The sequence below is a fragment of the Pyrgilauda ruficollis genome, unplaced genomic scaffold (assembly GCF_017590135.1).
Source record: "Pyrgilauda ruficollis isolate IOZ18807 unplaced genomic scaffold, ASM1759013v1 scaffold117, whole genome shotgun sequence".
Classification (NCBI taxonomy): Eukaryota; Metazoa; Chordata; class Aves; order Passeriformes; family Passeridae; genus Pyrgilauda; species Pyrgilauda ruficollis.
Genome location: NW_024509988.1, coordinates 1028570 through 1043001, shown reverse-complemented (window position 1 = coordinate 1043001; position 14432 = coordinate 1028570). Strand labels below are relative to the sequence as shown.

At 52.5% G+C, this 14432-nt stretch overlaps 1 protein-coding gene across 1 annotated transcript in view; it reads right to left on the bottom strand.

Annotated features, from left to right (window-relative positions):
* Window positions 1–10138, bottom strand: part of FANCA (FA complementation group A) — a 33475-nt gene extending 23337 nt beyond the window's left edge. Inside the window, exons 1-12 of the mRNA XM_041484373.1 lie at window positions 10099–10138; window positions 9509–9618; window positions 8569–8641; window positions 8270–8412; window positions 7876–7971; window positions 6172–6245; window positions 5104–5219; window positions 4416–4498; window positions 3948–3981; window positions 1683–1749; window positions 903–1015; window positions 211–287 (exon numbers count right to left, since the gene is read on the bottom strand). Coding sequence (XP_041340307.1) covers window positions 211–287; window positions 903–1015; window positions 1683–1749; window positions 3948–3981; window positions 4416–4498; window positions 5104–5219; window positions 6172–6245; window positions 7876–7971; window positions 8270–8412; window positions 8569–8641; window positions 9509–9618; window positions 10099–10138 — 1026 coding nt within the window. The remainder of the gene's footprint in view (window positions 1–210; window positions 288–902; window positions 1016–1682; window positions 1750–3947; window positions 3982–4415; window positions 4499–5103; window positions 5220–6171; window positions 6246–7875; window positions 7972–8269; window positions 8413–8568; window positions 8642–9508; window positions 9619–10098) is intronic.
* Window positions 10139–14432: the final 4294 nt, after the last annotated feature.

Here is a 14432-nt window from a genome sequence, read left to right as displayed (position 1 = left end):
AGCATCTTTGTTCTCATTAATTGCTTTGCACTAGCAAAAACCTCTGCTGTTCTTTTCCTTCATGCTTCCTCCTCCCAGAGCTTCTGGCATTTGGTTTGGATTCTGCAACTGGATAATGTTGCACTAATTTCCAGTAATCTGATTTCAGGTTTTCCAGTGGACACAAGCCCAACACAACACAGTTCTCTGAGTGGCACCAGGCAGACGTACCTTGCGATACAGAGCCGTGAGCAGGGGAGAAGTCCTGGTGAAGCTCCACTCCTTCTGCATCTGGATGGCATCAGACACTGCAGCCACAAAAAGAAAACTTCAGCAGCAGGTTTTACAGTACACCCAAAACACACAGGTTTCCCTTTAAAAACTGCCCCGTGGAGTTCTGTCTCCCATCAGTCTTTGGAACAAGGACTGGGCCATTCCACTGTGGCACTGTCACCCCAGAGCTGTTTTTGTGATCCCACCTGCGTAGGCTGACAAGGCACATGCACAGAGAATCAGCAAGGAATCAGCTTTTCCCTCATTAACCTCTTTCATCTGGGAGCCAGCAATGACACAGCTCTCCCACACAACAGACAAGCAGCTCCAGATCACAGCTCCTGGGGACTTTACAGCAGATTTCATAGCTCAAACGTATTTCTTCCTAAAAACATCAAGCTTCACAATCACTGATCTGGCATTAGAATCTTCCTGCCCAAAATTTTCTCCTGAACTATGACCCTCAGATGACATTTTTTGCCTGATTTGGCATGCTGCTTATGTAGCTCCTTACAGACCCCAGGAAGGAGCTGAGAAGCCTGGAGGCTGCTGTGGCTCTGGCTCCTCCAGGCTGGGCCCCACTCAGTGTGGGACAGAGCTCTGGACACACCTGGAGACACCTGGAGACCCCCATCCCTGCCCATTCCCACCTTTCAGCACGGGGTTGTAGGTGAGAACCTCGGTGAGGGTGTGTCTGAAAAACTGCCTCAAGGAATCCGGGTGAGCCACGCTTCCATAAAGGGACACGTTGAACACATTGAGCCTGCAAAGGACAAGGAGACACCAGAAAGTGTCAGCCAGGTGATCAGCCAGGCACTGATTCATTATGATCAGCCAGGCATTGATTAAATATGATCCACCACTGCTGATGCAATAGGAACAACCAGGTGCAGCTTAGGGGGAATGACTGATTTTTATTCTACATCCATCTTCTCAAATTGCCACAAATATACACTTTTTGGTATGTATTAAAAAAAAAAAAACCCAAAACAAAGAATGGGTTACTCAACACTGTGTAGCCATCAGATTTACAAATGTGAGTCTCAGGGGTATCCCTGCACAGGGCTGAAGGTGACATGTACAAAGCAGTTAAATAAAACAAGTTTGGAATTGGAGATGATTTCACCTTCCAGGTGTTTCTGCCCAGAAGCACTGAGGAAACTTGATGGGGAATTTCTGGCATGACAAGAGGGAGCTCCAGGGTTGGCTCCAGCACTGCCAGAATCCACTTTCCTACCTGGCCCTTTTTTACAAGCACTTTTGTCTGCACATATTTTATTAGAGGAGAATACCAAGCACAAATAGCACTGGAAGAGGTGGAGGGGTGTGTAAATGAGTAAAAAACACCCCCACAGCAGTGCTCCTATTTCAGTAAGAAGTGCAACAGTGGATAAAAACCTCCTCCTGACACTGTTTGGAACGTTTCTTACCAGAACCTCACAGCTTGCACCATGGAAACATCTTCCTGCTTCTCTTTACCAACAGCATCAAGCACCCCTGGAGCCCAAAACACACAAAAACCCAATGAGAAAAGAACTGTGACACAAACCCCACACGGGAATTAACAGGAATGAGCAATCTGTGCCCCTTTACAAAGGTGACCCCGCTAGGGAAATGTGCAGAAACCACTCAGCAGTGCTAAATTCTTACCAGATTTTCTCCAAAGTGACACAGAGACTCAGAAACCATTACCACTGACCTTGAACCAATTAAGAAACACTCCCAAGAACATGCTGATAATGAGCCATCTAAAAACGCATGTAAATCAGTATTTCATTCCCAAAGCCAGCCCTAATGCTTGTGTGAGTGTGAGCACCGTGAAGCCTGGCTGCGGGCAGGGATCTGCACAAGCTGAATTAGGCACCCTGCAAACCTCGGTGCAGACAAAGGGCAGGCTGGGGGAGGACCACGAGTTTGTAAAGTGCCATTTGCACGGCAGGAATTCCTTTAGAAGCTCGACGTGCCCCAAAAGGACGGGCAGAGATGGAACAGGCTGGCAGCTTGCGCAGCGCGTTGTCTTGACGATGCTCAGCCCACACCTCTCCGAGCCCACGGACTGGGAAAGCCTCTGCAGCAGCACTTCTGCTCTGTGCCACCCTGCCTCGAAAACCCTCCTCTTTCAACTCTTAAAGGAGCTTGGTTTGTGTATTCAAATCGCTTCGTTAAGAAAAAAAACCCTGCAAAGAAAATTTACTGAGGAGAGGGAGCGAACCAGACATCCCTCACATGCCAAAACAGCTTTAGGATGTAACAGCCTCTTCTCCTGCTGAGGAATACTTTAAGGTTAAGTAGGGGAGAATAAAGCAAAGGAGATAAACTCAGCTTATCTTCAGGCACAGCAGTTCAACACTGCCAGATCATTACAGTGAGCACATTGCTCCCTTGCTACTCCCAGCCTGTCCTTCTCCTCCTGTGAAGGTCCTCAGTAATAGGAAATTTTTTTACATTAAAAATCCTAATGGTCTCCAAAGATTAACGAAGTGGGACCCCTCAGAGGTGACCCAAAAGTATGGACTAATAAAATATCTTACATAAACCTCCTGTAATGCATTTTGCAGGCACGCAGGCTGCGCAAACGGGAAGGGCAAATGAAGAGCAGGATGCAGACTCCTGTCTGCCTGCCAACAGCCTGCTCCTCCTCCTCCTCCAAAATCACTACTCTTCTGCTGAGAAGGGCTGGTTTTCGACTGTTAAAGGGCCACCTGAGATGGGATTCATGCATATTAAATAATAAAGCATTTCTCTTGCAGCTTTCCCTTTTTAGAAGAGCTCACTGAGGCATCTCAGTGTACAGACAGCGCTCCCTGCCAGAGCGGGGGCAAGGCGTGGGGCTGGCAGTGCCCACGGGGATGGAGGGGAGGTGCCTGGGGTCACCTTACAGCACAGAGAAAGCAGCAGCCTCCGCAGCAGCACCGAGCAGGAAAGGTGCCAGCGAGGAGAGCGAGAAGCGCTGTCACCAAGGAGACACAGTGACAGCGGCTGCACTGTCAGGCGACACCAGCCGGGGCTGTGGGACACGGGGGCAGGTACAGCATCTCCCCGTGAGGATCAGCCGTGACACGGGACACAAATATCCCCCGTGTGAGTGTGTTTAGCCTTCCTGCAGCAGGATTTGCTGGTAAATCAGGCGCTGCTGCGCTGAGCCCTCAGCAGAGGTACCAGGGCAGCTCAGGACAGGGCAGGCACATTGCAGCTCATGAACGCTGCTGTTTAAAGGCTACACACCTACACCAGATGTCTTGGCTCAGCATAAAAATAGAGGTTTCAGAAAACAGTGGCCTGCAAATCCAAAGGGTGAGTCAGCAGACTGTCAACTCCAAGTTTAATTTACTAGGCAGAAAAAAGAGATCTAAGCAGCAAAGCTGATCCTGGCCTGACCTCTGTGCTCCACCTGCTCCCAAGCAAACCTGTTAAAAATCAGGAAAGCGGGTCAGGTATCTATATGATGTTACAGATGGGAGCAGAAAAAAAAGTAGCATGAAAGGCAAGAAATTATCTGCAGTGTCTGGAGACATTTCAGGAGAACGACAGGGACAGCAGAGGCAAATAAAATCAGTGACATAAATATTATGCACAACAGCACAGACAAAGCAGCCAGGCAAAGGATTTCTCCTTAGGGATTCAGCAGTGAGCAAGGAACAGAAGTCTTGGAAACAGCAGTGGCTGCACAAAGCTGGGATCACAGCAATACTTACATGCCAGCATTCTCTGTAAGACAGCACGGCAGATCTGTTCAAAATTGACAAATTAATTGATTTAGAGTTTTAAAGGGCTGCTGTTCAATGCAGAAAAAGTAAATTGACTCAAAGAGTTTTGTCCCTCTTAAAGCTTCACTTTGACCTTAGGCTCTGAAACAGAACAGATAAAATAGACAGAAGGGCAGCACTTTCCAACCTTACAGCATTCCATGTCTCACATTCAAATGGAACAGCCAAGCAATCCAGGTGAAAGGAAGTTAAAAAACCCCTTGATATGCCACCTTGGAGCAATTCTCCATACAAAAAGTCTCAGTTCTGGTTTCACCATTTCCCCCACTCCAGCACTGTACCACCCCCTCTCCTTGCAGCTCCAAGCCCTGAATTATTTGTACCCAGCAAGAGCCAGAGATCAATGGAATTGCTTTATTAAAGCAGCATTTGCAGCCAGGTTCATTTTGTCCTTACGTAGGCAACCTTCTGGAGTTCCACCTTCCTTCCCAGCTCCGAAGCCTGCTCGAAGCCATTCTGGAGAAACACGATGGCAAAGTCTGCAAACCAAGAGGGAGGGGGTGTTCCAGCATCCCCTCTGCACACAGGTCACCTGCTCCTTCCCCTCCCACCTCTGGAAAGCCTCCACTCAGAGCAATCACTGACTGTCCTGGAGTAGAATTATTCCCAGGAAAAAGAATCCAGAACTTCAAGGATTAGAAAGTCTAAAGAATTTGCAGTTATGCTCCACGACCTCTGCAGGACTCAGAGGGGCTGCACTTGATCAGATTCATGGTCCACACTCAGATACTGGAGGGATTTTTTCTTAACTAAACTAAGAAAATAAGAATACAAAATGGACGGGGGGGGAAATGGAACTCTGAAATATTCCTGGCCCAAAATCTCGCTGGGACTTTGCAGAGTGTCACAGTGCCAGGGCATCACCCCTGAACCACGCCCCTCACAATTACACTTTCTTGAGTTACCTTAACTCCAAGGCACGGAAAAATTCAAACCAGTCATTTCTTAAAGGGAGAAAATTTGCTAAATTTGCCAAACATATAAAAAAATATATTCCCCAGAGAAATGAGGTAAGGAAACACAAAGTGAGGCCTGTGCTGTTCCACCTCTGAGGTTCTGCCCTGCACCCAGCCCAGGGCCTTGCCTGAGAGAATTCTCTGTGCCAGCTCCGTGTCCCCACAGGAGATGTCCCCAGCCTGCTCACAGAGGCCACAGAGGCTGCTGCAGAGCCACTCCACTGCTGCTGGGCCTGCTGGGCTCCTGCAACACAAAATCACCTTCAGTTCAACCCCTCCTGCTTTCTGCAAGGCTGGGCACTCTGCCCTAAATGTGCCACTTCGTTTATTTAATTTGCACCAGCACATTTGCTTTACAAACAGTTGCTTTTTATATTATTTGCTTTATAAAAAGGTCCCACAACACACACATGCAAAGGAAAAATGTGGGTGAAATTGTGCATCCAAGTATTTCCTCATCCCTGATGTGAAAGTTTCCATTGAGAAACCTCTGCTAGAAGAATTTCAGTTCCAATTTCTAAGACACTCAGATAAAAAGGCTTCAAAAAACAAATTAAATCCTCAATCTATGGCTTTGATTCCCTTAAATTGCTTTCATTGCAAACAGAAAAGTGAACCAATATCAGAAGCCTAGAAAATCACTGGGACACAATGAGGAGACAACCTGAACCTCACAAACGGGCGAGTTGTTAGCTCTGTTCATGGAATAATCCTTCAAAGGGACCTTAATGTTCATCTTGTTTCACCCCCTGCTTAGGCAGGACACCTTTCACTAGAGCAGGTTGCTGCAAGCCCTGCCCAGCTTGGTCTTGGACACTCCTTAGGAGGCAAAAAACAAAAAACCAAAATTCTTAGCCTAATTCTTATCATAATTCAAAATTCTTATCCTAATTCTGTGGAGATTAACTCTGCCAGACCAGAGAAGTGTAATATCTTGTGAAGATGGAAGCACCCACCTTCTGCAGAGCAAGACTTTTTCTCAAGTCCAGTTGGTGCCAAGGAGCCACTGCACTAAACTGGGCTAATTAGCCCAGAGTAACCCCCAAGCCCAGAGCAGCTCCTAAATCCTGCTCATCTGCTCCCTTGCCAGCACCTGACCGTGCCCTCCGTCCAGAATCCTCACGACTAATCCCTGATTACGTTTAATAGGCTTCAGGAGATCAGCTACATCTGCAGCCCCCCAGAGCCCTGCTCACCTCTCCAGCAGCTCTGCCAGGCCCACGATGTCACTGCTGTGCAGGTGCCACACGGCCTCCAGCACCGGGGGCTCCTGAGGAGATGTCACCAGCAGGTCACAGCCTGCCCTGGGCGCTTAACATTTGGTTATTGCACATGATGCATGAGGAATAAAGCTGAATTCTGTTTAGTCCAGCCATCCAGCAGTTGTTAAAATTTAAAATTGACAATGCAGGAAATACCCGGTGATTAAATGTTATATTTCCTAGAAATTGTATGTGGTTTAGAGATGTAGACATATCAGAACATTAAATTTTTGTGGACAAGTAATGAATATATTCATCTTTCCCCTCTGGAATAATGTTGATTCTGCAGATTTAAAGGAGCAGGGATATCCCAGGAAACAGGTAACAAGACTGAGTTTCAGGTTTTGCTAATGCAGATCCAGATCCAGATTAGAGAATTGTCTTTTAGTCTATTAACTGTTTATTAGTCCCTGTGGAACAAGGTTGCCACCCTCAAGTCCATGTCCCAACAGAGCTGGGATTGCAGGACACTACAGGGAGAGACTCTGCAATCATCCAGGCAGAAAGGCTGATGGACACAAAGGAAAAATGAACAAAAATCTGCACCAGGCACCAGGGATCACTCCTGTGCGGGTCAGCTTGCTGCCCTGTAACATCCCTTACAGAACAGCACGTCCAGGGCAGCCCTGAGCCAGCAAAACTGCACTGCAGGGTGCACCTGGCAGGGGAAAGGTGCAGCAGCAGCAGCTTCTGATCATTCCAGGCAGAACCAACACCTCCACAAAACCTTCCCACCCTGAGAAGGAAGAGGCATTTGGGAGCCTTGGGCACAGGGCAAAGCCAAAGCCCCAGGAGCTTTCTGCCATGAGCAGCAGCTGCCTCACACCCTGACCCCAAACTCGCCCACACACTTTGTCTTCACAGCCTAATTCTCACTGTAACACCCTCAGTTACAGTCACCTCTCCCTTATCCCCATGTCTGCCCCAGGACCAGGAGATCCTAATCAGCCTGTGAAACGCACAGGTTCTATTTTCAGCTCAGCAGAGGATATCTGAGACCAGAGCAGGGCCCTTTATCTGGGCAGATCAGCCTTTCCTCCTTCCCCATGGGAGCAGTGAGGAATCAGAACCCTCCCACTCACAAAAAGCCCTTGACTCCACTCACAGCACAAAATACACCCAAATGAAATCAAGACGTCCCATTTGTCAGGCAGCACAAGCTGTTATCTGCTAGCTGGTTTCTTTCTCTGTGACCTCACTTTGTCTTATCACCATTCCCAGGTAAACAAAGCGGAGAGCCAGGATGCCAAAGACACTTGGAATATTGCTGGCAAAGCACGTGAAGGGCTCTGGGACTGTCACCCCACAGTCAGCTGGGAGTTCCTGCACTGGACCCCAAAACCAGCACCTGATCACCACAGTGCTGCCAATGATCTTTTGTGGCAGTTTCCAATAATTCAAATAATTCCAAACCTCGACTGAGTTGAAAAAGCAAATCCCACTGCAGAGACAAGGAAGTTCCCACTGAACTTGCCCTAAAATAAACAGAACAACCAAAAAAATCCCACCGTGTGTAATTCAGCTCATGCTTTTGGAAGGTCAGGAAAACCAGCCATTCTCAGGAATGCAGAGATGCCACATCCCATGGATGAACCCTCATGGTGTGTAACACCACAGTGTTTCTCCATGAGCTCTCACCTTCATTTTCCACATTTCCTGGCAGAAGAGGGAGCGACAGAACATGTTGTTTGCCAGCAAACCCTTCACAGTCTGAAGCAAGCAGGTCAACCTCTTCTGGCATCACCCCGGAAATGAAGCAGAAATAATTCCCTTTGTGAATAACACACTCTCAGAAAAGCAATCTGTTGTTTTGCCCTGTTTGCTGCTTTTTAAAGGGTCAAATGATGGAGGGAATTCAGGGGAAAGGCCTAAACTTCTCTTCTTATTTATCTTGTACTTCTGCAAGCAAATCAAACACCTCAGTGAATAACCGCTCGTGTTTGGGGCTTAATCAGAGCAGATAAACTGGGCTTAAAGTGAAACCTAACAGTGCTGTTTTGTTGCTAAATTAAAGAAGAAGCTTTCCCCTTACTCTCTGGTCAGAGTTCAGCAGTGGGACTCCTGAGGGGCTGGCACAATCCTGGCAGATCCGCTCCACGTTGGCCACGGCATTTTTGGCTGCCAAGGTCGCTGTGGGCACACCCAGTTTTGAGGCCTGCTCCTGCAGAACAGACACTAAACAAAACAGCAGAGCACAAGACTCACATCACCAGGCAAGCAAGAAACAAGACCAGAACAAAGAAAAGAAAGTAGAACTGGGGTTGCACATAAAGGCAAAGATTCAGCATTGAGGAAGGGTTCTTCCCCACATCTGGCCTGGTAGATGCTCACCTATAAATGACTCTGGTGACACTCCCTGGTGCTCTGCCCCATCCTGCACACCTGGCTTGGCTGAATCTCCCACCTGGAAACCAAATAAAACCTTAAAACTCTCAGATGCCTGTCACACACGTTTACAAACCTATCCCTGCACTGCTGGAGCAACTGAAGGGAAATTAACGTGAAGCTCCCACGTGGGAAAAGCACAGATTTCACCTTACAAGAGATGTGGGTTTAGTTACTGTCAGCTTATGCACAAAAAGGAGATACAGGTCAAAGTTCCTCATCCCCAGGGACCAAACAGCTCAGCAGCAGCACCAGAAACAGAATTTCTATAATCCTTATCTTTCTGTGAAGCCATGTGGCCATAAATATTTGATGAAACATGTCCAAATGTTGGATCATTTTCTAGTTAAATCCCTTTTTACTTTTTATAAAGGGAAATATTCTCTAGAGAAAGACAGATCCTGAACTATGGGAGATATTTGCATTATCTGTTGTAACTGTAAAATCAGTGTGTGAGGAGAGGGAGAATGAAGCTAAATCACAACAGTGGCTCAAGATAAGGCTGCCATGAGGACAGCCACGTCAGCCAGACGTGGTTGGTAATTCAGAGAAAAGCCAGGTCTCTTCTGAATTGTCTTCCCTAGATTCACAAGAACCCAGTTCAGACTCGAAGGAAAACGTGGCCAGTTCAGACTCGAAGGAAAACGTGACTATGCTTAACCATTTTTAGTCTGTAAAACATTGATGGAGAAGGGCTAACAATCCCATTTCTGCGACACAGAGCTTCCAGCTTCATCTTACTCCCACGCTGTTGGCTTTTCTCCCCACCTACCATGGAACACTGTGTTCCTGGGACATGGACTCCACAGCCAGTGGCACCCATGCCCAGCTGGGCTCTGCCGCCGCCCCAGCCGGGCCAGGAGCCCCTGAACTGCCCCGTTCCTACCTCCAGGAGGAGGTCAGCCAGGTTCTGGTGCTGGTCCAGCAGCCGCAGAGCCGCTTGCTGGAGCTCCGCTCCGCTCCCGAAGGGGCTTCTCCTCTTCCTGGCTCTCCCTGCTGAGAAGTTTGGGTTCATTGAGCAGAGCGGGCCCGGGGCACCCCAAAACCACCTCCTGCTCCTGCTGCTGAGGGTGAGGGCACAGCGGGGTGTGAGGAAAACACATGGGGCCGTGAGGGCAGGGACTGGGGGCTGTACGAGGGCAGATGTGTCCCGGGACATGGGGGCCATGAGGGCAGGGAGAGGGGTGTGTACGAGGGCAGATGTTGTGTCCCGGGGCACGGGGGCCGTGAGGGCAGGGAGAGGGGGCTGTACGAGGGCAGATGTTGTGTCCCGGGGCACGGGGGCCGTGAGGGCAGATGTTGTGTCCCGGGGCGCGGCGGCTTTGAGGAAAGCAGAGCGGGGTGCATGAAGCGGGACACGGGGGCACAGGGAGGGGTGTGTGCAGGGAGAGAGAAGGGGTGTACGAAGGCAGAGGGGGGACATTCACGCCCCCCGTCCCCTCTGCTGTCCCCGGGCCCGCCTCAGCCCACACGTACCGAGCAGGTCCCGCCAGCTCCTGCAGCCCGCGCCCGCCATCGCGGGCCGACCTTCCCGCCGCGCCAGCCCGCGCCGCCATTGGCTACCGCCGGCCGAGCCCGCCTCGCCCATTGGCTGGAAGGAGCAGAGGCCGTGCCGCGCCCACCCCGCCGCCTCTACCCATTGGTTGGAAGAGCGGCGTGGCCCCGCCCCCGCCGACCTCTCTGAGGTGAATGAGGCGGGCGCTGCCATATTGGGAAGGGCGGCGGGAGCGGGACACGGCGGGCGTGGGGAAACACGGGCGGTGGGCACGGTGAGGAGAGCCGCTCCGCACCGCTGTGGAGCGTGTGGGCACGGTGAGGAGACCCGCTCCGCACCGCTGTGGAGCGTGTGGGCACGGTGAGGAGAGCCGCTCCGCCCCGCTGTGGAGCGTGTGGGCACGGTGAGGAGCTCCGATCCTACCGGTTCTGAGCCGTGAGGATGCTGCTGACCCCGATCCCACCCAGGGAATGGGACAAGATCGGCTGGAATTCCCAAAGAGATGAATCACCAGCGTTGCTGGGAGAATTAATAATGGGATTGCGGAATGGTTTGGATTGGAAGGGAGTGGCTTGTGCTGCAAGGGACCTTAAAGCTCATCTCATCCCACCCCTGCCATGGCAGGGACACCTTCCACCATCCCAGGCTGCTCCCAGCCCTGTCCAACCTGGCCTTGGGCACTGCCAGGGATCCAGGGGCAGCCACAGCTGCTCTGGGCACCCTGTGCCAGGGCCTGCCCGCCCTCACAGCCAGGAATTCCTTCCCAATATCCCATCCATCCCTGCCCTCTGACACGGCACGGCTTTGTTCCTTGTCCTGGCACTACATCCCTTGTCCAAAACCCCTCTCCCTCTTTTTCCTCAGATCTCTTTAAGTCCTGAGTGGCCACAAAGTTTCACAGAGCAGAATTCCCAGAGGGATTTTTCCCTCGGATCTCATCCTTTCTGACGATGAAGCGCTGTTCTTGGCCACCATGTCTTGGAGCAGCAGTGGTGATTCCCTGTGGAAAGATGAAGTCCCCAGGGTGTGTCCAGCACCAGGAAGCAGCTCCTGCTGGGCTGGCCGTGGATGGCTTATTGCAGTGCTGGGTGTGAGTCAGCAGCACATGATGCCAGGAGCCGGGAGAACTTCCCAGCAGTGCCGGCAGATCCAGCACGGATCCAGCATGGGCAGTGCCATGGGATGCCACCGAGTCTGGGAACCCTGGCCAGGTCACTTTCCCGAGTCACCTTAACCCCCAATGCCATCTGCAAGCTTGTGTCAGCCCCAGATTTTGGGATCCCCCATCATGACTGGCCCCAGCATGCATCTGACTGGGAGCTCAGCTCTCCAGAGTGCTCCCAGAGTTCATTCCCAGCGTCCCCAAGGGTGTTCCCAAGGTCCTTGCAATGCCTTCAGGGTCTTCAGGGAGTTTCCAAGGGTGACCTTAAGGTCCTCATGGTGTCCCCAGGGTGTCCCTGAGGTCCCCAAAGGTGTTTAAAATGCCTCTAGGGTGGTCACAAATGTCCCCAAGGTGTCTCTCAGTGTCCCCCCTCAAACTCTGGCCATATCCGAGGCCAGCACACAGCAGGAGCAGACTGCCCAGTAAAGTGCTCCCTCCTTCCATGTTCCCAGTTTATTGCAGCATGGAGGGAAAGCAGGAGAGGCACATCCACCCCACAGGTGCTCTGTGTGCTCATCCCAGGTTCCTGTGGCTTTGTAAGGATTTTTTTTTTTTTTTTTTTTTTTTTTTTTTTTTTTGCGTATGAGAGCTGAGACCCACGGGGATGGATTATCCACGAGGAAACAGGGGCACAGCCCTGCTGCAGGCGGCTGGGGAAGGGCTCTACCTGCTCTCCATCCCAGCTCCCCACCTCATCCTGCTTCCACACTGCAGGAGCCAAGAATTCCAACCCTCCCATAGCGCTCTGACACCATTTCCCAAACACTTCATCTTTCTTTTCCCCCTATTTCTTTTGGCTTTGATTCTATTTCCCTCTTCCACACACACGCTTGGCTTCTGTTCGAGTTTTCCGTGCCGGTAGCTTTTAATTACACAACGATTCAGTATTAATTACAGATTTACCCTAAGCAAAGGGCTCCGTGCTTTATCATGCAAATGCCTTCCCATGAATCCTGCAGGGCGGCTTTTCCTTCAAACGCCGCACGTCCTCCCGCTCCCATCCCCGACGGTGCCGCCCCGGCTGTGTCCGGAGGCGCTGGAAAGCTGGCACGGCACGGCACGACACGGCACGGCTTTGTTCCCGGCACTGAAGCGGCTGATTCCAGGGTAAAGCGGGCATCCTACCCTCTCAATCCAGAGCCAGATGTCGGCACCGCGGCCAGGAGCCGCTCCGGGCGCTGCAGCCGGGCAGGATCCCGAGGGAACCGGCTGGAGATGCAGCTGGCACCGCGCTCCTCACTCCCTGCTGCACGGTGCCACCCACCCACGGCGCATGTGAGCTTTCCCGGAGAGGCACGGACACCTTGGATCGCCCGCATCCCTTCTGCCCTTTCTCAAACCCCTGGGCACCACGCAGGGCTGTGTTTCCCAGTATCCCAGCTCCATCACCCCAGTTTTTTTTCCCGAAGATGGAGCTGGCAGTGTTCATGTTCTCTGGGATGGGCACTGAAGGGCTTTTCTGCCCCATCCCAGGCTCTCTGACAGACATCTCCAGGCCTGGAGCAGCTCTTTGGCCGTGTGGCAGCTCTGTCCCTGTCCCAGCCCTGCCAGCACAGCTCTGGGATTGATCCCAGTTTATGCTCATCGGTTAATGGAGCTGAGCCAGGGTTTTATTCTCCTTCCATCATGGAAATGGGAAGCTCATCATGACGAGAGTGTTCATTTGCTCCCTCTGACCTTTCCCATGCACTGGTTGTCCTTTCTGCTCTGTCAGGACAATCCTGCCCTCCCTGTGTGTCTGAAGGGACCAGCTGGTGCCCAAAGGTGATCCTGCTCTCGTGTCAGACTTCCCCAGTGGCTGTGGGATGCCAACCCCACACCATATTCCCATGGGGCATTGTCTCCCTAGAGACTGCAGCTCATCCTGGCACCATCACCCAGCTCCTGCTGCTCCTGGCCATGCCCAAACCACGCTCTGGCACCTGAAGCTCTTGTCCTTCCCTCCAGGAAGTTCTCCTGTCCCAGCCTGCCCCCTTCCCTGTGCCAGCTCCTCATCCCAGCTGAGTGCCCCAGGGCTCCCCCCACACCCCACAAGGCAGGTACCTCGTGTCAGGAGTCCCCGTGGGCACTGGCATCCTGTGCTCCTGCTCTGATTCCTGCTCGTGTGTCCCCAGGTGACCCTGGTGCCAAGGCCATGGTGTCCCTGCACGTGCTGCCCCACACATGGCACGTGGGCTCAATGGGGACGAGCCAGGGCTGGGGCTGAGCCACGCTCCAGGGCCACCCTGCTCCTCCTGGGGCACAGGGGGGTCTCGTGTCCCTCGGGGTGTCACCCACCACTGCTCTGCACCCGTGGGCACTGCCCCCATCACATGTCCCACAATCCGTGCCCTGTGCCCTGCGGTGTGCCCTGGTCCCTGCACTCTGCACCCAGCTAACCCAGTGCGGCCGCTCCCTGCTCCCAGCCCTGCAGCCTGGGCTGGCCGAGCTGAGCTGTGCCGTGCCACACCGTGCTGAGCTGAGCTGTGCCGTGCCACACGGTGCTGAGCGGTGCTGTGCCGTGCCACACAATGCTGAGCGGTGCTGTGCCGTGCCACACCGTGCTGAGCGGTGCTGTGCCGTGCCACACAATGCTGAGCGGTGCTGTGCCGTGCCACACCGTGCTGAGCGGTGCTGTGCCGTGCCACACGGTGCTGAGCTGAGCTGTGCCGTGCCACACGGTGCTGAGCTGTGCTGTGCCGTGCCACACTGTGCTGAGCGGTGCTGTGCTGTGCCACACCGTGCTGAGCGGTGCTGTGCCGTGCCACACCGTGCTGAGCAGTGCTGTGCCATGTCATGCCATTGGTACCGAGCTCTTCTGTGCTATTCTCAGCTATGCCGTGCCGAGCTGTGCCATGGCACTGAGCTCTGATGTGCCCTGCTGAGCCATGCGGAGCCGAGCTGTGCCGTGCCATGCCAAGCTGTGCCATTCTGAGCCACACCATACTGTACCATGCCACACACTGCTGCCCCATCCCATTCTGTCCCAAGCTGTGCCAAACAATACCGAGCCATGTCACACCGTACCGAGCCGTGCTGTAACGTTCCGCGCCACACCGTGCCATACCGTGCCATGCCAGGCCGTACCGAGCTCACCGCGCCGTGCCGTGCCCCGCCGTACCGTACCGTTACTGTACGGTGCCATCCCGAACCGCCCGGTCCACGCCGTCCCGA